Source organism: Scyliorhinus torazame, chromosome 3 (genome assembly GCF_047496885.1).
Source record: "Scyliorhinus torazame isolate Kashiwa2021f chromosome 3, sScyTor2.1, whole genome shotgun sequence".
NCBI lineage: Eukaryota > Metazoa > Chordata > Chondrichthyes > Carcharhiniformes > Scyliorhinidae > Scyliorhinus > Scyliorhinus torazame.
Genome location: NC_092709.1, coordinates 48107974 through 48133822, shown reverse-complemented (window position 1 = coordinate 48133822; position 25849 = coordinate 48107974). Strand labels below are relative to the sequence as shown.

Sequence of the window (25849 nt, the reverse complement as noted above, 5' to 3'; positions counted from 1 at the left end):
GTACAAAATTTAGATTAACGCTCCACTGCAACACTGAGGGCGCGGTGCACGGTTGGTGCCATCTGTTGGACGAGGCATTGAAACGAGGTACTCTTCAGTGGTGAGCTGCACTGCAATATATGCAGGATTTACAGGGCCAGTAACTGCATGCGAATATCATGAGCTATTAGGGATGGGCAAAAAATGCTGTCGTTGTGAGTGATGCCCACATCCTATAAAAGAATAACAAAAGGTGTGGCGGATAACACGAGACCAGGTTCCAAAAAAAAGGCAGGTCTGGGTACAAAACATTCCTGGAAAAAAGAAAATCAGGAGAAAGTTTATTTTTTCATTTCATGGGGTGCAAGTGTCGCTGGCAAGGCCAGTAATTGTTGCCCATCTCTAATTGCCCTTGGGAATGTTGTGGTAAGTTGCTTTCTTGAACGACAACAATCCATGTGGTGTAGGTACACTCTGGATTTCCAGGTTTTTGACACAGTGACGGTGAGGAAGCAACAATAACAGTTCCAACCAAAGAGAAAATGCTGGAAAATCTCAGCAGTTCTGGCAGCATCTGCAGGGAGAGAAGAGAGAAAATGTTTCGCGTCCAGATGACCCTTTGACAAAGCTGCCAAACCTGCTGAGATTTTCCAGCATTTTCTCTTTGGTTTCAGAATCCAGCATCCACAGTAATTTGCTTTTATAACAGTTCCAAGTTGGGTTATTGGAAAATTTGCAAGTCGTGGTGTTTCCATCTGCCTGCTGCCCTTGTTCTTCTTTGTGATAGAGGTCAGATGTTTGTAAAAAGCTCCTGAAGAAGGGTTGGCGATTTGCTGCAGTGCATCTTGTGGATGGTATACCCTGCTACAAGAATGCACTGGTAGGGGAAGGATTGGTTGTTTAAGTTGGCAGATGATGTGCTGATCAGGTCGGCTACTGTGTTCTTGATGGTGTCAAACTTCTCGAGTGCTGTTGGAGCTGCGTTCATCCAGGCAAAGTGGAGAGTATTCCGTCACAGTCCTGACTTGTGCCTTTTAGGTGGTGGACAGATTTTGGGGAGCCAGGAGGTGAGTTATATGTCCTTGAATTTCAAGTCCTTGGCCTGCTCTGGTAGTAAGGAAGGAAGGGTAGGAAATACAAAGGTATTGGCCATAGGTAGAACTCAGTATATAGTGACACTTGGTGTTTGCATACCGGGGGTCCACGCACAGCTTAATACAGCTGCACACAAAGGTGGCCATCAGGATGAGGAAGACTTTGGGTACGTTTCTCTCGCCCTTATCCAGAGATTTGTACATGGTGTCCCTTCAGACACGGTCCATCTTCGATCTCCAGATGAACGTAAAGATGGCTCGGGTGACTGCTGCGGCGTAGGGTCGGGTGATGGACCAGACCTGCGCCACGTACAGCAACACCGAGAGTACCTCACATGTGATGATCAGGGTTTTGCCCGCAATGGAGAGGGAGCGTTGCTCCCACCAGCCCAGTTTCTGTCTTACCTTGGCGATGCACTCCTCCCAGTTTTTGGTGCACGCCCCAGCCGCTCCAAGGCGAAGGGGATAGATCAGGAAACTGCATATTAAAGTGAGACTAGCTGTCTTGCTCTAATATGCAGATTTGCCAAAAAGTGACCCCACCCACAATGGGCGGGATTCAATTTGCAATGTCTTGCGAGATCGCATTCGATCTCATGAGGCTTTGTGAGCCAGGTATATTCTGGGAGTGGGGTCTGAGGGTGTGGTAATGAGGACAAGATCATATTTTCCATTCCTCGTTACCTTGATTAGGTGCTAGTGTCTTCCCTTTGAACTGCTGCAATTCTTTACTATTAGTGCATTTGTTGGTGCAATTTAGGTAGTTTGGTGGGGGAGCAGCTAGCTCCTGTGCATAAATCTCTGATGCTACAACTGAAGTGATGCCATAGTCCATGTTTACTCCATCCTGAGCCTGTTGTTGAAGTATGAAACTAGTCACTAAAACCTTTCTTAACAGGTTTATTTACAGGATGCAGCATTACATATGTCTGGTTCCTACTTGCCATCCCTTTTTATACAATTTATACTGAATTAATCAATAAAGGAATGAAATAAACAAATGATCCACTCCTTTTAAAAGTGGCACTTTGGCATTTTTGCAACATAATCAGAAAATTTAAAGGATACATAACTAACATTTCTGTGGTGACCGTGCACTCCAGAAATCATCCCTCTTTAAACATGCTCGAGGTACTTATTTAAACAATGCCCTTCAGCTGTGTATATTAACAATATAATTCACATACCATTCACAGCCAAATCTTTTGTCTAACCATATTCAGCTGAAATATAAATAAAACAGAAAAATTGTGCTTTTGGGGAGGGAACTACAGGATTTTAATTGAGTGACCAATGAAGGAACAGCAACTAATTTCCAAGTCAGGATTATTTGTAGCTTGGAGGGGAACTGGCAGGTGATGGTGTTCTCATATTGTTTCCATGGTGCCCTTGTTCTTCTAGATGGTAGAGGTTGCATGTTTGGAAAGTGCTCTCAAAGCAGCGTTGGCGAGTTGCTGCTGTGTGTCTTGCCGATGGGAAACACTGAAGCCATTTTGACTCTGTGGTAGAGGGAGTGAACGTTTAGGGTGGCGGATGGGATGACAGTTGAGTGGGCTGCTTTGCCTGGATGGTGTAAAGCTCCTTGAGTGTCGTTTAGAGTTGCACTCACCCAGGCAAGTCCAGCGTTTTCCATTACACTCCTGACTTTCCAGATCATAGGGCAACAAACGTTCATGTACCTCTCAAACATGTTTACATTTCTAGTCACCCCCTTTTACCACTTGCAGAATTATGGATCCAGAAGTAACAAATGTGAATGTATTGAAATGAAAACAAGACGCTGGAAAATTTCAGCAGGTCTGGCAGGATCTGTGGAAAGAGAAACAGAGTTAACGTGCGGGTTTTACCGACCACCCCGCCGCGTATTCTTCGGCGGGGGAGGCGGCCCATCAGCGGGATCCACGGGTTCCGCTGTTGTCAACGGGAGCACCCCTCGTCACGGGGAAACCCGTGCGCCGGTCTGGGACCGAAATTTCCCACCGGCGTGAACAGCCAGTAAACCCTGCCCAATGTTTCCAGTTGAATATGACTCTTCTTCAGAACTGTAAAAGTGCTGATTGTGTTCCAAACGGATGTTAGATTCAGCAGAATAAGCATGCAAGAACTGATATACTTTAGCTATGCTAAGCTGTATTTCATAATGTGCAACAGACTTATAATAGCTCTTCAAACTACCATTCCTCATTGTCTTTACCACACTGTTCACTTGCTATGTTTCTGGAGTAATTCCTCTTTTATAGTCTTTTAGTCGCACTATTAATTTTAATTAAGGTTTTAATGGATACTCAGTAACTCATTGGCAAATAACATGTTTAACTTCTGTCTTCTAAATTAAGCAATAGCTCACTGATCTATTTTGTAGTTGCATCCTTTGTTCTAAATAGCTTTTACATTGATCTAATTTCCTTTTATTGTTATTTTTTAAAAAGATAAATATTGTAAAATATTTCAATGTCCTTTCATTTCGTGTCAACATTCAATCATTCCATGCTCAAATATTTCTTCATTATTGATCAATAATTGCAAAAGGATTTGAGTTGTTCATTGAGGTACAGAACTTGACAGGTCATTTCAAGGTTTGCTCAGAAGTGAATTACTTGGGCTGTGTAACATGGTGGAAATTGATACATGAAGGGTTAATATTTGCAAAAGCATAATAATAATAATCTTTATTGGTGTCACAAGTAGGCTTACATTAACACTGTTACTGTGAAAATCCCCTAGTCGCCACACTCCAGCGCCTGTTCGGGTACACTGAAGGAGAATTCAGAATGTCCAAATTACCTAACAGCCTTTCGGGATTTGTGGCAGGAAACTGGAGCATCCGGAGGAAACCAACGCAGACAGGGGGAGAACATGCAGACTCCTCACAGACCGTGACCCAAGCCGGGAATCGAACCTGGGACCCAGGTTGGAAGTATGCAGAATGTTAATCAGCTTTTGGAAACAAAAGAAAGGTTGACATTTTAGGTGCAGCCCAGTCCTATTGAAACTAGGAGATTCAGCTGAGCATTTCCCTTAATAGGACTAATAAGGAAAACTCTATGCCAGGAGAGGGGGAAAAAAGGTAGAAATAAAGAGCAGTACCTTCTCAAAAACGGGGAGGATCCCAATGTCGGGGAGTTTTTTGGGTGACCAGCATGCTCAGGCAGGAAGCGAGAGTTCTCCTGCGATATTGCCTAGGGAAGATAATCAAGAGTTCAGAGTTGGGGAAAGGTGGCAAATTAAGGAAGGCAAGAGGGCCTTCCACACTGTCAGCTTATTCAGAGAATCGGCAGCTGTGCAGCCTTGGCAGCGTCACAGTGAGAGGTAGTCACTGATGAGGCAGAAAAGGAAATGTGGCAGAGCCTCCATTTTGATGCAGTCTCGGTGGGGTGGCAGAAAGTTTTTTTTTGCTGGAGCAAAGCAAGGATACCTCACAATTGAAGGGAAATCCCCTCCAAAACCAGCAACGGGGCCGTAAGGGCAACCATTGCTCATTGGCAACTCTGTCCTGGGGCCATTGTGCCTCGGGCTCTATGTCCCCCTCCTTCCTTACCCCGTCCCTAAGACACCAGAGGGAGGCCATCTCATTTCAGCTGATGGTCTTACCATGATTGGGCCAGCAGCTTTGTCAGCACAGTAGTCCTCAAATAGTCTTGAATTGTCAATTTAGGCCTCGCCTGTGATTGGCAAGCAGCCATTCCTGCTGCTGGGAAACCTCTCCAGCAGTGGAACAGTGTCAGTGAGGCATCCTGTTGCAGATCCCCAGCATTCTATTGGCCTCCTAGCCCACCACCCAGTGGCAGATAAAATTCTGCCCCAAGGGTCTAAACCTGCCAGTTTTCCAAGGCTTAATTATCTACTGTCGCTGACTTGGAAGCATAGAAATCACAAGTCAGGAGGGAACCATTTGATTAGTCCTTGCTGTGCTAAACTTTGCTCCTCAATTTCTACTTTATCCCCAAACAAGTCACATTTTGCTGCATCTTCACCATATTCCTTTATATCCTTTCTCTTCAGTAATATTGCGGTGAGAAACTTTATCACTTTGTTACTTCCTAAAACAAGAGGTCAAGATAAGGTACGAATATCTTAAATTAAAGAATATATGCAAATAGCCATGTTAATCAACCATTTCTTCAAATAAAAAGAATCCAACAGGAATTATTTCAGGGGAGGATTCCCTTATTTTACACTTGTAATTTAGGCAGAAGACTTCTTTATGTGCTGGCTCTGGGACTTCTGCCAATCTCCCACTGTGTTTACAATAGATGGCCAGAAAATTTTCACAGTAAATTTTGGTGGTTCTTTTTCCTTCATTCAATTTACTGCTAAGCTTCTTTGATTCAGTGTGTAGCCACGCATCATAGCCAAGGGCACCTTCTTGGGGTGGGAGAGGTGTAGCGTACTGGTATTGTCACTGGACTAGCAATCCACAATCCCAGGCAACACTCTGGGGACCTGGGTTCAAATCCCACCACAGGATCAATAAAAATCTGGAATTAAACAATGACGATGAAACCATTGTCAATTGTTGTAAACGCCCATCTGGTTCACTAATGTCCTTTAAGTAAATAATTCTGCTGTGCTTATCTGGTGACTCCAGCCCCACAGCAATGTGGTTGACTCTTAAATGCCCTCTGAAATGGCCTAGAAAGCCACTCTTGTATCAAACTGCTAAGAAGTCTATAAGGAATGAAACTGGACGGACCACGTGGAATTGACTTAGGCACTGGAAATGGCAATGGCAAACTCAGCTCTGTCGACCCTACAAAGTCCTCCTTACCCACATCTGGGTGCTTGTGCCAAAACTGGGAGAGCAGTATCACAAGTAACATCTTGATATATATAGTCATATATGGAATCATAGCTTATAGATAATGTCCTAGACACCACCATTATCATCCCTGGGCATGTTTTGTCCCACCAGCAGTACAGACCCAGAAGAGGTGGCAGCACAGTGATAGGGAAGGAATTGCCCTGGGAGTCCTCAACATCGACTCTGGACACCGTGCAGTCTCACGGCATCAGGTCAAACATGAGCAAGGAAATATCCTGCTTATTGCCCCTCCCTCTTCCCTCAGGTGATGAATCAGTGTTGCTCCATGTTGAACACCACTTAGGGGGAAGCACTGAGAGTAGCAAAGGCACAGAATGTACTCTGGGTGTCTACTACTGACAAAGCTGGCAGAGTTCCAAAGGACATAACTGCTGAACTGGGACTGTGACAGATGGTGAGGGAACCAATAAGAGGGAAAGTATACTTGACCTCATCCTCATCTGCTGACTACAAATGCATTTGTCCATTACAGTATCGGCAGGAGTGAACACTGCACAGTCCTTGTAGAGACAAATTTCCGTCTCCACGTTGAGGATGCCCTCCTTCGTGTTCTGCAGCATTACCACTTTGTTAAATGAGATAGATTTTGAACAGATCTAGAAACAAAACTGGGCATCCATGAGGCTCTGTCGGCCATCTGCAGCAGCAGAATAATTGCACTCAACCACAATCTGTAACCTCATGAGTCGACATATCCCCCAATGTACCATTGCCACCAAGACGGGATCAACCCTCATTCAATGAAGAATGCAGGAGGACATTCCAGGAGCAGCACGGGGCATACGTAAAAATGAAGTGTGAACCTGGTGAAGCTACAACTCAGAACTACATTCATTCCAAACAGCAAAAACAGCATGTGATACACAGAGCTAAGCAATCTCACAACCAACAAGCAGCTAAGTAAGCATATGGGCTACTTGCCTTTATTAGCCAAGGCATAGAGTATAACAACAGGGAGGTTATGATGTAGCTGTATAAAATGCCGTTAGACCACTTCTGGAGTACCGTGTGCAATTCTTGTCACCACATTATAGGAAGGATACAGTAAGAAGTCCTACACTACGTTAAAATCCAACAGGTTTATTTGGAATCATGAGCTTTCGGAGTGTAGCTCCTTCATTAGGTGAGAGTCATCACTTTAATCTGGTGTTGAAAGACCTCTTACTGTGCCCCCTCCAGTCCAACACCGGCATCTCCACATTATAGGAGGGATGTGATTGCACTAGAGAGGGTGCAGAAGAGATTCAACAGGATGTTCCCTGTTGACCCCATTTGGAGTATTGTGAGCAGTTTTGGGCCCCTTATCTAAGGAAGGATGTGCTGGCTTTGAAAAGGGCCCAGAGGAGGTTCACAAGAATGATCCCTGGATTGAAGAGCTTGTCGTATGAAGAGTGGTTGGGTCTGTACTCGTTGGAGTTTAGAAGGATGAGGGGGGATCTTATTGAAACTTACAGAATACTGCAAGGCCTGGATAGAGTGGATGTGGAGAGGATGTTTCCACATGTAGGAAAAACTAAAACCAGAGGAAACAATCTCAGACTAAAGGGACAATCCTTTAAAACAGAGATGAGGAGGAATTTCTTCAGCCAGAGGGTGGTGAATGTGTGGAACTCTTTGCCACAGAAGGCTGTGGAGGCCAAATCACTGAGTGTCTTTCAGACAGAAATAAATAGGTTCTTGATTAATAAGGGGTTATGGAGAGAAGGCAGGAGAATGGGGATGAGAAAAATATCAACCATTATTGAACGGCGGAGCAGACTCGATGGGCCGAGTGGCTTCATTCTGCTCCTATGTCTTATGGTCTTATGGTCTTGACGTCTCTATTGGATTGGAAGAGGTTTATTTATTTTTTAATGTCCATTTTAAAGACATCCTAAGGTCTATCAATTGTGGATGCCAGGTGAATGGCTATGGAGGATACACGGGACACATGGAGGGACGGCTGGGAGGTATAAGGAGGCATGGAATGAGTGTGTGGAGTTTGAGGGAACATGGAGGGACATAAAGAGGCATGGAGGGGGTATGAGAGTGCATGTCTGGGACGAAGAGCACATGTGGGCCGGGGGGGGGGGGGGCTTTTGAGGTTCTGACATGCATCATTATAACTGGGCCAGTAAATTGAGACTGGTATTTCTCCCTGCTAGCCTTTGCATCCACCTGCATCTGTTGCCGCCTCTGTCCAGAAACAGCAAACCTGACTCCATCCAGCCCATGCCTCCCCAGAACGTAAATATGGCAGGTAAGGGTCTTTTTAAAGGAGACAGGTCTACCGAGTCAGAAAGTTTCCCAATTCTATCTTCCTGTTGGAAGCACAAAATCCCCTCCATGTGTTGATAGGTTTGATACCTAACATCTGTCATGTTAGGTATCAAAATCCAATCTAATACATTATTTACGTGAGGTCCGCCCACAGGCACTTGCAGGAGGATGGGAAAATCCTTGGATAAAGATCAGAAGTGGGAATTTGTGTAGAAATTTCACAACTGGGATATCGCAACTGCCACCTCGGATCAACTAACTAATAGACTGACGTTTGAACCAGGACTTGTCTGTCTGGGTCAGTACCCCACCACATGATGTAATCAAACATGAAATCATTGCAGCAAATTTGTACTCTTAAATCATGCGCTGAAATGATCTTTGTTAACCCAAAGTTGTGTGACTCATTCCCATATGATTTGCTTTGCTGAATTGCCATCTCAAAAACGTTAAAAGCATGCGAGCAATTACATTTTTAAATTTCTCCAATTCTGTTTTGGCCTTTTTCATGACGTGACGAAAATCTGCTGCAACTTTGTACTTCAAAAATAATCTGCTTCCTGGTCTTTAAAACAAATGCGTTTCGAAATGACATCTATTTTCTCCATCGCTGTAGAGACTTGAAGATATGACTTGGAATAAAACATGTCTTGGGCATGTCCAAAAGCATGAATGATTTAGTATGCTTTTAAAGTTTGACAGGGCTCTGATCACTGTCTTCGATTTCGGCCAATAAAGGGGCGGGTGCCTTGGTAGCTGGGCGGGTCCTTAGCAGTCATTGACCTTGGCAGTTGGGCTTTCTGAGTAAGGGGAGTGGCGCCGATCAGTCTGTGGCTGTACCGGTTGCTTGATTGGAGTCCTATTGTCCTGGGAAAATGGGCCATTGAAATACAAACGAGCGGGGGTTTCGATCAGGCCTGGTTACCTGTGTTTCAAATACACATAGGCTCTGTATCTGTCTGAGTCCTGGGTTGGCCATAATTTCCATGGTCCTTTGCAGGTGGCCATCTTAGATGGCTACATCCCATCCTTTTGGTCTTGACACTATCGATCCCTGTTCATCCTTGGTGGACCGGTCACCCTTGGTCAAGGCAAGGTTCTACTCTACTCTATCTTATGGTTTGGGACATTTATCTAATATTTCATTAATTCATCCATAAATTAATTCATCTCTAACGGGCACTATAATTCAGGTCACTATAAAACATTTAATTTATCCGCACTGTTGAACTCTAGCTAACACTATCTAAGCTACTCTCATGCTGCTGGCGAATATCAAAGAGCTTATATACAGTACAACATTTAAAACAGCAGCATCACATTTCTACTTAATCCTAATATAGTTAAAGAGGTACATGGTTTATTCTTAGCAGCGATTGGTACATTAATTTAATTTTGTTGAATTCCAAAGAAGGGGGCTCGGACTGTATATATCGGGGAGCGGGAGGCTTTTGCTCGCCATTTATGGAGTTGGAGTGTCTGAATTACACTGCAGATTATTGCAATTACTAGAAGGGCCTCTACTATGCATGAAAGGGGGTTCCATTTGGCAATGTTTTCGCACCAAGTGGGGGTTTCGATGTCAGTCTTTATGTGTGGTGTAGTGTCCGGCTGGTGGTGGCCTGTTGTGTGGTAGTGTTCGGGGCTGGTGTGGGGTTTGTAACAAGAGTCCGTTGCGCGCGCAGTTGCAGAAGTCCAGCGATGATCCAAACGCATGTCAGCAGCCCTTGCTTCATTCTGTGACTTCTGTTTTCCGGGTAATCCTGGGGGTGCAGGCATAGTATCTGTTATTATCTTTGGTTAATATCTTGTTTTATTAGTCTTTCTCTCCTTACTCCAATTACCCGTTATGATTGACCATGTGTGACTTCCTCATTTAAAAAAAAAAATACCATTTTGGAGAGACAACAAATGCAAATTTTTAAAGTACAGAGACTCTCGCAGCATGTGGTCGATGCAGGGAGTGGGCGGACAATTTCTCCGACCAGTCTTTTCTTTACTTGCAACCAGTGGTGGTTGAGGCTTATCTTAACCAGCCACATTTCAGGGTGGCCAGTTTCGTCCCAGGGTTCAGAGGTAGTTTGTGTGTAGCAGCCAATCGTGTCATATGTGTAAATAGCAGGTGGGGAGCGACCAGGGGGTTGCGGAAGGTAAAGGAAAGAAGGGGTGAGCGTCCAGAACGTGGCAAAATGCATTCTTTAAACCACAACCAAGGGGAGAGCAGAGAAGGTGAAACTAAGGCCTGCCAAAGACAGTGCAGAGTGTAGAGAAATATTCCAGAGCGTATGAAGTGACGGGAACATGAGGTGTGTGGGGGCCGTTGCAGCATAAGAATGGGTGGAATCCCCGGGTAGGGCGGGGGTTAGTGCCGTTACTCCACTACTCGAGCTTAACTGACCGGACAAATTTGAGGTCCTCTGGTAGGGCAGGGACCAATGTCGTTACTCCCTACCTGGGTGACCTGGGTGGACGGTAAGAGTTTGTAGTTGTGTGGAAACTGGGCATAAAGACTGGGAGAACAGTGATCTGTTTTCCGACAAACTTGTGACTTTAACTGTCATAGGGCATCGTACCCTCGAATCAGAAGAGTAATTTTGTGTCGGGCGACATGGGTTAAAACCATGCAGTAGAAAAAAGAAGGAAAATGGCAGGCAGGCTCCATCAGAACTTTGGACACCTTAATACTTAGGCGGTGTCTCTTTCTCATCATCTGGACACCTCAGGGTTCTGTACCAAACAATGTTGTAAAAGCATTACCGAAACGAGAGTCAGTGTCTGAATCATCACCATCTCCCGGTTGCCAGACGTGTGTCTGCCGTTTCTGTGCCATGGCCGCGTGGGCCGCCGGATAATCCGAATCGTCGTGCCTTACTAGTCTGCAAGAGGTGTTGTGGTGCCAAAGAGGGGTTTGTTTGTTGTGAGGCGTAGAGGCGGTGGGAGTGGAGGGCAAGTTACTGTGGTCAGACGGCGGCTGGGGGAGGGCATATAGGGGGTCAAAGATATCTAAGTCATGGTTCCGGGCGCTGGGGTGACTGGGGGCAGATAGATCGCGCCAGTGTTCAGGGATAGCAATCAAATCCGGGAGGCTCTCACTGTCGTCTGAGTCAAGTTCAAGGTGAAAGTCTGTACCTGTGGGCGGAGGCAAGTTCGGGTCTGTGGGCGTGGACAAGGGATAAATGCCGCATGGCTGGGGGAGAGTTGGCGTAGGGGTTGGACTAGGTTGTCGATGGGCAGGGCGTAATTGTCTCCTATTGCCAGAGAGATGTGGTGAGAGTGGCTACATTGGGATCCGTAGACTTTGAGTTGATTGATGTGGAACCAACCAGTTTTACCGTTGGGGTACGTTATCTTGTACACGGAGGGGCTCACTTTGCCGGAAATGGAGTAGGGTCCTGCAAATTTGGGGAGAGGAAAGAACTGGGGTTGTAAAGTGAAACCATTACTTTCTGACCAACTGTGTACTCTACGGGGTGGACGGTTTTGTCAAAGCATGCTTTTCTCTGCTTCCTTCTAGCGCCTAGTTGGACAGCTGCAGCGAGTTGTGCCGCCTTAATTTTATCTGTAACCTGTTGGACTGCTTTTCCGTGGGTGAGGGCGGTTACTGTGGGGCTTGCCAAATCGAAGCCTAACAAATATTCAATACCCTTCATAGGCCGTCCGGTCATGAGAGTGTGGGGGGTGAAACCTGTTGAACTGGAAACGGTGTTCCGAATAAACATGGGAGCAAATGGGAGGACCGTGTCCCACGTGGTATTCGTCTGTTGCACCATCTTCATAATGGTCGCTTTTAAAGTTCGATTCATTCTCTCGACAATACCAATGGATTGGGGGTGATATGCTATATGGAATTTCTGCCTGATCCCAAAAATTGTTGAAACATTTTGCATGACTCTGCCGGTGAAGTGGGAACCTTGGCCCGACTCAATGCTGCGGGGGAGACCCCAGCGTGTGAATATCTGTTGAGTCAAAATCTTAGCGGAGGCCTTTGCTGTGTTTTTCCGTGAGGGAAATGCTTCTACCCATTTAGTAAAGGTGTTGATTACAACCAGGACGTACTTGAAACATTTCTGCAAGGGGGAAGGGGGCCAATGTAATCAAGATGCAAATTTGTCCAAGGGCCATTAACAGGTCGGGTGTGATGTAATTGTCCTTTCTTTAAGTAACGTTCAGGATTGTTCTGTGCACAGATAAGGCAATTCTCGACATAATGGGTTACATCGCTTTTTAAATCGGGCCACCAACACAAAGGGCTTAAATGGGCAATGGTATTGTCTATCCCCTGATGTCCTTGTCCATCAAGAAATTGGTAAATGAGCTGGTTTCTGTCCTGGGTGGGGACCACATAAATTCAGTTTTTTAAACTATGCCGCCCTGTACAGTCAGTGAGTCCTTCCATTTATCATAGGGGGCTGGGAAGTTGCCGTCTAAAACCTGTTCGAGGGTGTCGTCTGCTTTTTGGGCTTGAGATAGATCCTCAATATTGGTCTGGGAAACCTGGACTGAGTGTATTGGTTTGCTTTCGGGTGGCTGCTAGAAGTGACCATGGCGTGATCCTGCTTTGGCTAAGGCGGTCTGCCTTTACATTACCGGGTGGGGATGAGCAATGATGACTTCTTACTTTAATGATACCATATGTGCGGTCTGAGGCTGTCTTGAAAATGTGCTTTAACAACAGGGCAGAGGGCAGGGGTTTTCCATCAGCTGAAACAAAACCTCGAGATTCCCACAAGGGCAGGAATTCTGTTAAGCTGTTGCACACATACAGGCTGTCCAAGTGTATGTCTGCGGGGGTTGGGGAAGAGTTGGTGTGCTGAGTTACATAGGCTATGGCTGCGAGTGCTGCTGCTTGTGAACCTAGGTGGCCGGGCAATTTTATAGAGATCTCTTCTAGTGGGCGCCCCTGCGTGTCTTCTACGTAAATTCCACAACCAGTGATTCTAACTCCATTTTCGATTGTGGATGAACCGTCTACATAAATTTTTAAAGCATTCCCTGTGGTTTGGGAATCCTGTGTTTTACTGCCTGCTCGTGGGTGTAGTGACTTTGGGATAAAGGGTCCTGTGTGGTGTTGGACTGCTATGATCTGGCACTCATGTGGGGTCCCTGCATATTGGAGATTATAGGCCAGAAATGTGTGGGTCTTGGTGCGTTTTACTGTAATGTCCCTGCTTTGTAACAGTAGTGTCTAGCGAGCTGCTCTGATTTGGCTGACTGAACCGTCCTTTAATCTACCGCCTAGTAATAGTTGCGTGGGGGTGTGCTCGGTCAAGATCGTTACTGGGTTGAGGTCTGTGATGTACGCAAAGTACTGTACTTCCCAAAAGACTGCAAGCAAGTGCGGTTCGCAGGCTGAGAATCCTTGCTCTACAGGGTCTAATACTCTTGAGGCATAGGCTACGGGTCCTAAGTGATCATGGCGTTCTTGCAGGAGTACTGCTGATAGGGTTCGGTCAGTGGTTGCTACTTCTATGGCATAGGGCAAGTCTGGGTTTGGAATTTGTAAAACGGGGGCTGTGCCTAGGGTGCATTTTAAATCATCAATGGCATCTGTGTGCTGCGGAAGCCATTCCCATGGGGCGTTCTTTTTAAGGAGCTTTGAGAGTGGGGCTGCTTTAGTGGCAAAACCATCTATATGGTTTCTGCAATATCCTACCAAACCTAGGCATGACTCCAGAGTGCAGTGACATTTTGGGGCCGGGGCAATTTAACAATCGACTCGATCCGTTTTTGCTCAATTTCTCTCTTCCCGTGGGTGATGATGGTGCCGAAATAAAGAACCTTTTCCTTTCAAATCTGGGCGTTTTTGGGGTTGGCCTTGCATCCGATGGATTGCAGTAGGCTAGTAATTCCGATAAAAGCTCTACGTGTTCCTCTTTTGTGTCCGTTTGCAAGAGCAGATCATCTACATATTGTATGAGGCATTCGGGTCGGGTAAATTTAGGATGTCCGTTGGCCAATTGTCGGTGGAAAATGGAGGGGGAGTTATAGAATCCTTGTGGGAGGCATGTCCACGTGTATGCTGCCCTTGAAACGTAAACGCAAACTTATACGCAGGCCTTGTCTAACGGCATGGACCAAAAGCCATTGCTGATGTCCAGCACTGTGAAGTATTTTGCCTGTACTCCCTGTTTGAACATGGTCTCAGGACTCGTGGCAACAGTGGGGGCTGCGAAAGGGGTTACCTTATTAAGTTCTCGGTAGTCAATCGTTCGTCGCCATGAACCGTTGGGCTTTTTTAAGGGCCAAATTGGGGCATTATTTGTGGACGCTATGGGTCGTATAACTCCTTGGTCTAGCAAACTGTTAATAACCTTCAAAATCTCACCCTCGGTTTGCTATGGGAAACCGTATTGCTTTTGTGGCTTTGGATCGGGACCTGAAATCTTTATTGTACCTGGGATCTTCCCACAATCGGGTTTGTGTTGTGCGAACAAAGCTTTGTGTTTTATGAAGACCTCTCTAATTGTCTGGTCTGTGCTAATTGTTTGGGATTAAACCAATAGTCCCCTACTGAGCAAATCTTGTTTTCATAATCCACTCCTGTGAGCATAGCAGGAGCCCTAGCTGTTTTGGCCATTCGCCATACACATTTGTTTACTGGGTCAAACGAAAGGTTATGAGAGCTCATAAAATCAATGCCTAAAATGTGCCCTGCTGTTTGGGGTAAGTCAGCTAAAACGATGGGGTGTCTGGTGCTAATGTTCCCTATCTGAATGGGTACGGGAGCTGTGATAAATCCTTGCTGTATGTGGCCGGTGAATCCACTCAAGGTGATGGTGTCTGTGGTGGGCCATTTGTCCTGTTGAAACATGGTGGAGGAGTTCAAAGTGGTGCGGGATCCTCCTGTGTCCCAAAGGAAATCGGCTATATGTCCCCGGACTGTGCCTGTAACTACTGGTCTGCCGGATTTGTCCCAGCGTGTGTCACACACCCAAGTTGGGGAGTCGGAACACCGTCAATCTAGGGAATTAAACGCTAAGTCATCTGAACGGGCGGTAACATTATGCATGGACCTAACATTGTTCCTAGGTGGAGGGTTTGGTTGTTGGTATCGGTGCTGGTTCGGGGGATTTTGTCGGCAATCACGGGCGTAATGTCCCATGTGGCCACAATTGTAACAACCTCGTGGTGCCTGTGCTCTGGGGTGCTGTCCCTCGTGTCTACCCTCATTTACCCATGCTGGGTCCTGGCTAGTCCTAAGTGGGTGCATGTTTGCTTCTAACTCATCCTGATCTGTCTGTCGGTGTAGGGTTTGTTCCCATGCTCTAGAAAATCGTTTCAATACCCAATCTTCATTTTGTGTGTGGTCTGCGGGGTTGTAGTTTACACAAGCTTTTGACCAGCGATTGTGGCATGCAAGACTAAGGTGCGGGACCATTTAGTGGTGTCCTCATTTAGGTGTGCGCGGTTCAAATATCTGTAGTCTGCCATGAAGCGAATCCATAGGCGACCAGCAAATGCTGTCAGATGCTCTCCCTTCTTTTGCCTGCAGTGATTTAAACCCTCGACTGGATCTCCTTTGTTATACCCGATGGCATCTAATATGGCTGTTTTCATTTCCTGTAGGGTTCCTCCTGCTACATTTTGGGGTTAGGGCAAAGCTGATCTTATGGACTGGCTAAGGCTCATAACTATTAGCTTTATTTCCTCCCGCTCATCTAGGCCGTACATATATTTTTGATGGCGCACCTCCTCAAAGAAGCTGTGCGGGTCTGCGGTGGGCTGGAATGGACTAATTTTCGTGCAAGCTTCTTTTAATTGGGTTATGGATAGAGGGGTGGTGTAAATGATATCAGGCTCATCCTGATCCAATGACTTGCATTGTGTGGTAACCGGATTCATGGGGGTCGAATTGTGAGTGGGGTTGTGTGCTGCCTGTGCAGTCGGTGTTGCGGGTGCTTTTCTTTTTGGGGCGGGAGGGGCTCGATTTTGATTTCCCGTGTCCTCTACGTACCTTTGGGCGATTTCGTTTAATTCTTGCCAATCGGGAGCATCTTCCTCAACTAAATCCTGCCCGAAAGTGTACCTGATGCCATTCTGTACTGAGAGTAGTGACTGTAACTTTTCTATCCTCTGTTGGCATTTAGCATGGTCAATGGTACTCTGCCTCTGTTCCTTATTGGAGCTGTGGAGCGCTCTCAAAGCTGCTTTTAGATCTGCGCATTTGCTAGTTAGCTGGGCGACCTGTTCTGTTTCTCCTCTCACCAGGACTGCGCGTTGTGTATCTTGGTAGGCTTTATCGTATTGGGTCTGGAAACTACTAAGGTGAACTAGACAAGATTGATGTGCACGTTTTACATCGGCCATTTCTTTATCCTTAGCTGCTAACTGTTCCCAGAGTTGCTCAATTATCTTCTCGCTTTCGTTACTGTTTCCCTCGTTCTTTTCTTCCTTCTCAATTAACTGCCTACGGAGCGTCTTCACGACCTCCTCTGTGCCTCGCAACTGTGCCAAACAGGTCACTATTGCCATCGGCTTTCTGACTTTCCCTACATTTTTCTTGTAGACCTCGGTTAGGTTCTCCCCCCATGTTTGTCCTATCTTTCCCAGACCTGACTCATCATTAGCGCAAAAATTCAACTAAAGGGGCCATCCTTTTCCCTTTAAGTATTTCCTTAACACTTCCTCCCATATGGGGCATTGCTCTGCTCTGTTGGTCACTGCAACCTCGGGTTCCTGTGGATTCATCCTCTTTCCATTGCTTTAGTGCCCATTACTTCAGTGGCCATTACTTCTCTTATCTCTTGCTCTACTTTTAATATCTCTCTACTTTTAATTTGGGACAGGGGAATAAGGCGGTGATTTGAACAGCGGGTATGGCTTAAGCTATTTTCCGGCTCACAATCCCTCGATAGTTGTACACAATTCTAATGAGTTGACCTTATTCTTCCTGTTAGGTACACATGCGGGTGAGTACACACTTCCGAAATTCGGTTATTTGGTCGATATGGGACTTGCACTTGTGGTTCTTTCTCTTTCTCGCAATTGGATTCAAAGTTTGTGGGTTCTCTCGAAGTGCCAAAAAGTCACTTCTAATCGAGTCTCGTCAGAGTCGCCAGTAATGTTGCCCGTTTCGGTTCCAACAGCATCACCAATACTGTTGCTAATATTAATGATGGGTGGATCACAAGCCTTCCCTTATATCGATCAAATGACCACACAACCAGTTAGTTAGTTCAAAAGATGGTTTATTTACATACACAAGAGTTACCTCTACATGCAAACACAATATCTACTATGAGTTAAACTACACCTATCAGCTACAATAACCTATACTTAACTTCAGGGCGACCGGCACTGTGCAAATGGATAAGGCCTTTATCTGGATTTCACTTGGCTGGTTCGAATAAAGTGGCTCTGTCTCTGCTGGGCTCATCCATCAGGTAGCGATCATTGGTCTTGAACTTGGCTGGCTGTTCCTGCTGCAATTGGTTTGGCACAGGCCGGATCCAAAAGAGACAGATCACATGGCTGTGCTCTCTTTTATCCCACTAGGATTTTGCGCTCTTTGGGGTGGTCCTTAACCTTGTACCCAATAGTTCGACAGGGCTCTGATCACTGTCTTCAATTTCGGCCAATAATGGGTCGGGTGCCTTGGTAGCTGGGCGGGTCCTTAGCGGTCAATGACCTTGGCAGTTGTGCTTTCTGAGTAAAGGGAGTGGTGCCGATCAGTCTGTGGCTGTACCGGTTGCTTGATTGGAGTTCTATTGTCCTGGAAAAATGGGCCATTGAAATGCAAACGAGCGGGGGTTTCGATCAGGCCTGGTGACCGGTGTTTCAATTACACATAGGCTCTGTATCTGTCTGAGTCCTGGGTTGGCTATAATTCCCATGGTCCTTTGCAGATGGCCATCTTAGATAGCTACACTACATTAACCTTTGTAATGCTGATAGTTATGATAATACCACACCTACTGGATCTTTAATGTCTACTTGACATGGGGAGACCCAGGTTCCTATTTCTTCCCAAGAACAATGCCTCCAGTTATTATGTCTACACTGCAATTTCGGCCTCAGTATGTGTCCAAGTCCAGGGGTGAAACTTCAACTGAGAGCCTTCTGCTTCAGGTGAAAGTGTTACCCGGAAGTCAAGATGATACTTTCTGTAATTTAAATTTAATTTGTTTGCTTTGAATCAAAAATTGGCTTAAATTAGGATGAAGAAATGTTCATATGGGAAATCCAAAATAAAAGAAAAGTCTGACAGGTGAACATTTGAGTTCAATGAAGGAAACGTTCCACCATTTATTTTTCAGTTACTGATTGACCTGTTGTGCATTTCTACCACGTTCATTTCCAGTTCATTGCAGTGTATGTTTCGGGAGATCCATGCAGAAGCTCAAATGGAGCATGAACTGGTTGAGTTGAATGGCATGTTTCTACGCTGTACATTTCATGTAAACCCATCTAAGGTTGTTCTTGTTCAAGTACTTCAGCCAGCTACCAGCTGTCAAATTTGAAAGTACAACCAAAGCATTTCATGCTGAACTTGTGTGATTTTTCTGTATTATTAATGTTATGAATGATCAGATTTTATTAGCATTAGTTTACAGAATATTTCATTATTTTTAATCTATTCACAATGACTTTGTAACATTTCTGAGGCGCCTTTTTTTCTCTTCTTTCTTTCTGGCTTCTTTGCAGCGCAATGCAAGAGCCAACCTTCCAATTTTCTTTCTTTGATTTCCTTTTTTGTTTCTGTTGTTCGTGTAATACTGGTACAGCAAATGTTCCTGTGAATTTCCTTCTGGTCCAGACGATTCAGAGAATGATTAAAGCACTGCACAAGATCACCATATCGCAGTAATTAGAAACGTTAATAGAGGAGAGACGTTTGAAATTATTTCTTAGAATGCTGTGAATCATGGATCTATTATCAATTCCTGCTGTACAGCCTTTGATCAGATAACGTTCTGGGTTCTCACTGAAAACGTCTGTCAATTTAATTAGCTGGTGAGGTCTCTAGTTTGCATAAACGTGGTTACTAACTCTGTTTTTCATTGCCCCATCATTGGCTCAACCCTCAGCTCTGAAAATCCCTCCCTAAATCTCTGTGCCCCTATACTGCTCTCACCTTCAAGGTGCTTTTTAAAACTTAAATGTTTTGCCCAAACGTTTGATCACCTCTCCTAATATTTTATTTACGCGGCTCATGTTAAATTTTATTTGATAATTGTTATGTTTTGTGGCATACTTCTGGTGTTGTCAAGAGGCTTCAGACTTTGTTAGGAACAAGAAGGTATTTATTCGTCAAGAGTAACTTTGTACAGAAGGTTTTGCAGCACTAAGCTGCTGTGGAGCGCAGTTCCAAGTCCCTAGATGTTTTCTCCATGGCTGCTGGACGTATTTTGCTCATGAGAGGACTCCACCCTCTGGGGTGATCACTCACTCTTGGTTCCCATTGGTCTCTTAAGCCAGGTGACCCTCTTCGACTGTACCGTCTTAAAGAGACAGTCACCATAATCATTACATTCCTCCCCCTTTACATTTTTTATTTATACATTCTTCAAAATTGATTTACTCAAGCCCACATTCTAAAACAGTGTACACACCGGTCAGACATTTGTAAATCGATGCAGTGATTGTTCACTGATGATATCTTGAAGCTTGCATTAAACAGAACATTTCTACTTGTAAGCTTCAACTGTGCAGAGTTCCAAATACAGTCTTCTTCCATACAGGCTTGCTGCTCTCCGGGTCCTGTTCTAGACTCTGCACTGACCATGGACTACATATTTTTCTCCGCGGATGGTGTCACTCTCAAATCCTTCATTGATTCTTTTCTCTGTCACTCGCCCTACTCTATATGCATGCAGGTACCATCATCACAATACAATGCAGTCTTATGGCTTGACAGCTCGCTCACAAACTCGGTCTGTTTCTTGTGACTCCTTTTCTGGTGATTAGGTCATGTAATAAAGTTCCTTCTCTTTCTCCCATTTCTATTTGCCATCTTTTCCATTGACCGTTGTTATATTAGTTATTGCGCTTTTCTATTACTGCGACCTTTTCAGCAATCTTGTTGTGGAATTTTCTCTGCCTGAATTGCTGCTTTGTCTAGTTCTCTCCGGCACAACTTTCTTCAACTGGGTGGCTTAGTTTTCCAATCTCTTCCTTTCGTCTCCTGCATTAACTATCTTCTGATTGAACCTGAGCTGTTCTTTATTCTCCTCCGCCTGTATTTTGCACTCCGCTTCCACCAGTTGCAGTTTGGTCTGAGCCAGTTCCAGCTCCACACCCGTTATCTTGATATTTACCTGAAGTAGATGAAGTAACATTTTTTAATGGCACATCTTTGTTAAAGGAGTTCTGTGCAGCGATCACATTCTTCAACCTGTTTCTGAATTTGTTCCAATTCCACTTTATTTCCCAACTGTTGCCTTCCCAATCTCCCACTCAATTGAGAGCTGATTTGTTTGTATCCCATGATTTAAGCTGTTCTTGGTTTCTGATTCTCATTCTCAGTATGCACAAGTTTTACTCTTAGTCCATTTGTCTCATGTAAACATTGCTCCTTGATTTCTAACCCTTCGCAATAAATTTCCAGTTGCCTTACATTTTTTGCCAGCTTAACATTGTTACTGAACACACCAAAGGTTTCCCACAAGCTACTGCAGTTTTCTTTTTCCTATCAGAATAACTTTCTCTTGTCAAAAAGAATCACAATCATTCTTTAGTCTGTTGCTTTGCTTTTGCAATCCAATCAGTTTATCCGATTGAGTTTCTTCCAAGGTGAATCTATCAATCCCTTCGAACAACATTTGATAATGATCTCTCCCTTCTCATGCTTTGCATGTTTTTAGACAAGTGCCACATTTCTTTTGTTGTAGTTGCATCAAACTCTATTTCTACGTTCAACATTTCCTCCTCCTCCTTGTTATATTTATTAGACAATTCTCCTGAAATCACAGTTGTGTTTCCTCTTTGAGTTTGTCCATCATTAAGTCCTCCTCAACACTGGACAATTCCTGCCTCTCTGCAGAATGCCAATTCCTCCAGCTCATTAGAGTTTGTCTGACCTGCTTGATACCAGAAGTAAATATCATTGCCATTCGTCGGCCTTAGTCCAATCATTTATCTAAAAGGAAACCGAGGAGGTCACGATGGAAACCGTTGACGCAGCGGTAGCTGATCATTTGATGGAGTCCTGGGACTCTGCCCACCAAGCTAGAAGGGTACAGAGCACCAGAAACTTGAATTTTACCTTTTCCAGCCAGAAATTCTGGAGGACCTCACGCCATCTTGGAGCAGCCCAGCAATCACTAACACCACGCCAACCATCTGTATGCCAACAAATGCCAACAAAATAGCTACTCCTTTCCTCCATCTGGGAAAGGTGTCAAAAAACAAATAAAGACTGAGTGGAGAGCCTTTTGAAGGCATTACAGTTTCAGTTCACACCCTGAATACTTCACTGCAGTGGATTTGGACAAGGTGCTACAAAAAAGCCTGACACTGCTGCCGGATATGACGACGTTCTTCCTGAGTTCTTCAAATATCTTGGCCCATGTGTCCGCTGCCGGTTGGCTCAATTCCTCACAAGGGTTATCTGTGAAGGAAGACGGTCTAAACCCTGGTGCAATTCCAACATCATTAATCTCCCAAAACCAGGCAAAGACCCCAAACCTATCTTTAAGCTACCTCCCAATATCTCTGTTCTCTGTGCTGCAACGTCCTGGAGCATTTCATCTTTCAGCAGATAGATCCAGGGATGGAGAAAATCTTGAAAGCTGAACAAGCTAGCTTTCAGCGAGGGCAAAGCACATGCAACCAGGTCCTTGTCCAAACCATCTTCGTTGAAAATAGCTTTGAAAATAACCTCAAAACAGGAGCTGTCTTTCCTGATCTCCTGCAACATACAACACGGTCTGGCACATTAGTTCCCTGTCAAAATTTCAAGAGTTCCCCCTTCCTTGGATTACTGACCGCATTAAACTATTACTCTGAGAGATAGACAGCTGAGGGTGCAAATAGATGATGGGGCAAGCACCTGGATGAAATAGTACCAAGGGGTTTCCCTTGAGATCTGTTCTAGGCCCAACCCTTTAAAATTTTTATATCAATGATCTGCCTCTAACTCTATCTCGGAAGTTCATCTATGTTGACGATATCTGCTGCCTCTTAGGCTTGGAGTTTTGCTAAACTAGAGACAACACTAAACAAAAATGTTGCAAAGCTGGTCAACTATTGCAAGTCATGATGCCTTCAGCTCAGCAGCAACAAAACAGTCTCAAGTTATTCCACCTCCACAATACCAGCGTCAAGAGGGAACTCAACATGTCCTTGAATGGCAAGAGATTGAGCCATTAACAGCATCCCGTTTATCTCGGTGTTACTCGTGATCGAACACTGACAAGAAAAAAAACATCTGAACAAGACAGCAGTAAAGATCAAAACGCGAAACAACCTTCTCAGCAAACTAGCTGAATCTTCATGAGGTGCAGATGCCTAAACCTTAAGCACCTCAACTTTTAGAATCCTTTGCTATGACTAGTTGACTGCTTGGTATTATGTGTCAGTATGATACAACTCATCCCACGCCAGTCTCATAGATACCCAGCTCAACACAACAATGTGCATCATCTCAGGCACCCTCCGATCAACTCAACTCCTGTGGCTCCCAATCCTGAGCACCATCCACGTCCTCACATGAGGAGGGAGATTGCAACAGGAAAGCTCCTGGAACTGGTTAACATGAACCCAAGCCTGCTGCTACACAAGGATCTTACCAATCCACCTGCTGCTCGCCTCCCATCATGCCAGCCTGTATGGCTAACATTACCGTGCAAAGACAGAACAGCAGAGGCCGTATGGCAGCAGGAATGGGACCAACACATCACCATTAAAAAACACTTCCTCATCACAGATCCCACACATTTAACATGCCACGCCCACATTGGGCACTCGCCAACCCTTTCGGCCCTGGATGAGATCATTGTGCAGCAAATTGGCACAAGTGGGGCCTTGCAGGGAACCCTGACTGCAGCTGTGATGCACCCCAATTAACAACTCACATCACTGAAGACTGCCTCCTTGACAAAGTTCCACTAAGGGATCAGAGCTGCATTTTGTCACTGCGGAAACTATTGCCTTTGGGTTTTGACGCCATGGGGCGCCTTGCCAAAAACTGCTCCCTCATGCATCTTCCCAGGGGCAGTCTTGGTTATGGGAACACCATGTGAGGTTCTGTCCGAGGGGCTTAAAGATAGAGCCATGACCATGGGCCACCTTGAGAAGACCCCCCATTCCCATCATCCCTGCCTGTCTCTTCTGTCTCAGGGCCCACCGACATTTCCCTGCTCACCAAGAGCAGGACAGAACTTGGCTGCGTGTTAGTGTGGCATTCTGCCATAAAGGTGTTTTCTTTGATCAATGCTTTACAAGGTCATTGCCATGGTGTGCAGGACATTGTTGTGGGCCCTCGTGCACCTCTTGGTTCGCTGTGTCCGACTCTCCATGAGGGCGACCACTCTTTCAATGAAGGTGGGCATAAGCACAATTGCTTCAATGTAAGGTGCACAAAGCCTCTGGAAATGCAGACAGATGCACACAAATTTCTCTTTGCTACTCCATATGTGCCCGTTTAGTGGATGGTCCCTGAAGCTCATCGTTTGAGTCCAGCTAAGCAAAACTTGAGGAGTCTTTGTATGATCCTGACGAGTTTAAGGTTAGCTTGAAATACAGAATGGAGAAAATCTTCATCAATGGATTTATAATGTCCCTGCACATAACGCTGAGAAGAGGTCTTCCTGCACAGTTCACAACCTCGTTTCTGTCCCAGTTGTTTGTAGTTGATCCTCACAGGTCAAGGAGTAAAACATCCACATAGTTGTCCTGTAAACAGTAGGTATGCTGTTCTGCCCAACAGAAGCCAGAGAAGATTATCGCCTGCTTGGATCTCAGATCCTTTGGAGTTCTGTCACAATTTGTTGTTTACTGTGCTACTGCTGAAGCTAGGATAAGCCTGTGCTTACGTAGAAAATATTATCCTTGAACTGATATAGATAAAGAATGTAGAAATCTAGGCACTTTGAATGATTTAACATCTGCACTGATATTTAATTCTTATACAATACTGGCGAAGCACCCTGACTGTATTTGCAGTCGAGATTTGTGCAGGTCACAATCTCACAGAAATGCTTCTGTGACTAGTAGGGTTGGACTGACCGTGCTGAAATAGCAATTCTCCCACTGTATGCTTCATATTTTATTATTTTGTTTGGATTTTTAATTCTTTTTGTATTCACACTGATGCTATCATTCAGTACTTGGCAATATGATTGACATGTTGTCCATTTATAAATAGGATGCAACAAGAGCATCTTAAAATAAAACGTACACAAGTCCTCCTGCCAAAACACATTTATGTTTGAGTGCAAGCAATACTTTGGCAAGGATAACATTTTAAAAACCTAATGTGACATGTCAATTTGAGAACATGCAGTTACCAGTCAAATGCTGTTGAGAATTCCTTTCACCTTGAGTCATCATTTATGTTTCAGCCCTCTAGATGGTTCAAGCAAAGTGGGGACCATAGTGGTCAGCAACCTTAAAATGGGAGAGAATGAAAATGAAGAAACTGACCATACACCTGGTGAAGTGGCGAGGGAAAAGGTAAAAGAAAACAACATGCTATGTAATTATACATTTAGCGTTTCTATTTGTAATGTTTATTTAAACCCATCTTAGAATTTAGTAGTTCATTCATTATGTTGTTCATGACTGTTGCAAGTATAAGCACAATTGTACTTCTTTAGTGTGTTTCTGTGAGATTCTTTGATTAAACTAATCTTAAGATATCTGTCCCCAGTGGCAGAGTCCTCATGGCAGTCACATGCCTATGACAAGTTAGTTAGTACGTACAGCATTTCCAAAACAGAAACATGCCCTTTTGCAAAGTAAAAAAACATACAAACATACACCTTTTCCCAGCAAACAAAAGACACATTTGCATGCACGATCCTGCGGAACCGTGAGTTGCCCCAATTAATCATTATATACCTACTGTTGTCATGCATTGACCAACTGTTTTGTCTGCTAGTCAGTCCCATTAAATGCATTACACTCTCAGCCTGGACGTGGGCAGCACTGTTGCCTCACAGCAGCAGAGACCCAGGTTCAATTACCCTCAGGTGACTGTGGAGTTTGCACTTTCTCCCGTGTCTGCGTGGGATTCTTTCAGGTGCTCCGGTTTCCTCCCACAGTCCAAAGTAGTGCATGTTAGGTGGATTAACCATGCTAAATTGCCCCCTACTGTCCAAAGATGTGTAGGTTAAATGGGGTTAGAGTGTTACGGAGATAAGGCGGGGGAGTAGGCCCAAGTAGGGTCTTCAGAGAGTCAGTGCAGACTCGATGGGTCAGATAGCCTCCTTCTGTACTGTAGGAATTCTATTCTAAACTTTGCAGGTGTCTTCATGAAACATGTGCGGGTCAACATTAACTTTCTTTTGGGTAATGTCCTTTCTCCAGAAAGTGTCGTTTCCGTGGCCCTTGTTGCCTTAATGACTGTTGATCTTCCATTTCGGTTGTTGGGGACTCATAGGCCTCTGTGATTGATGATAGTTCTGAAATTAGTAAGATGGTAAGGTCTCTTCCCAACAACTGCCTTATTGCTATTAAGGAGCAGCTTCGTCAGTTGAGCGCATAAAGTGCGATTGTGCCTGTGAATCTGTTTTTTTTTCCGACTGCCACTTTG

At 44.8% G+C, this 25849-nt stretch overlaps 1 protein-coding gene across 8 annotated transcripts in view; it reads left to right on the top strand.

The window, feature by feature from the left end:
* The window catches only part of inpp4b (inositol polyphosphate-4-phosphatase type II B), a 1315761-nt gene that overhangs the window by 920512 nt on the left and 369400 nt on the right, over window positions 1–25849 (top strand). For all 8 annotated transcript variants that reach the window (XM_072495637.1, XM_072495635.1, XM_072495634.1 and 5 more), the window contains one exon: window positions 24657–24768. In XM_072495637.1, coding sequence (XP_072351738.1) covers window positions 24657–24768 — 112 coding nt within the window. The remainder of the gene's footprint in view (window positions 1–24656; window positions 24769–25849) is intronic.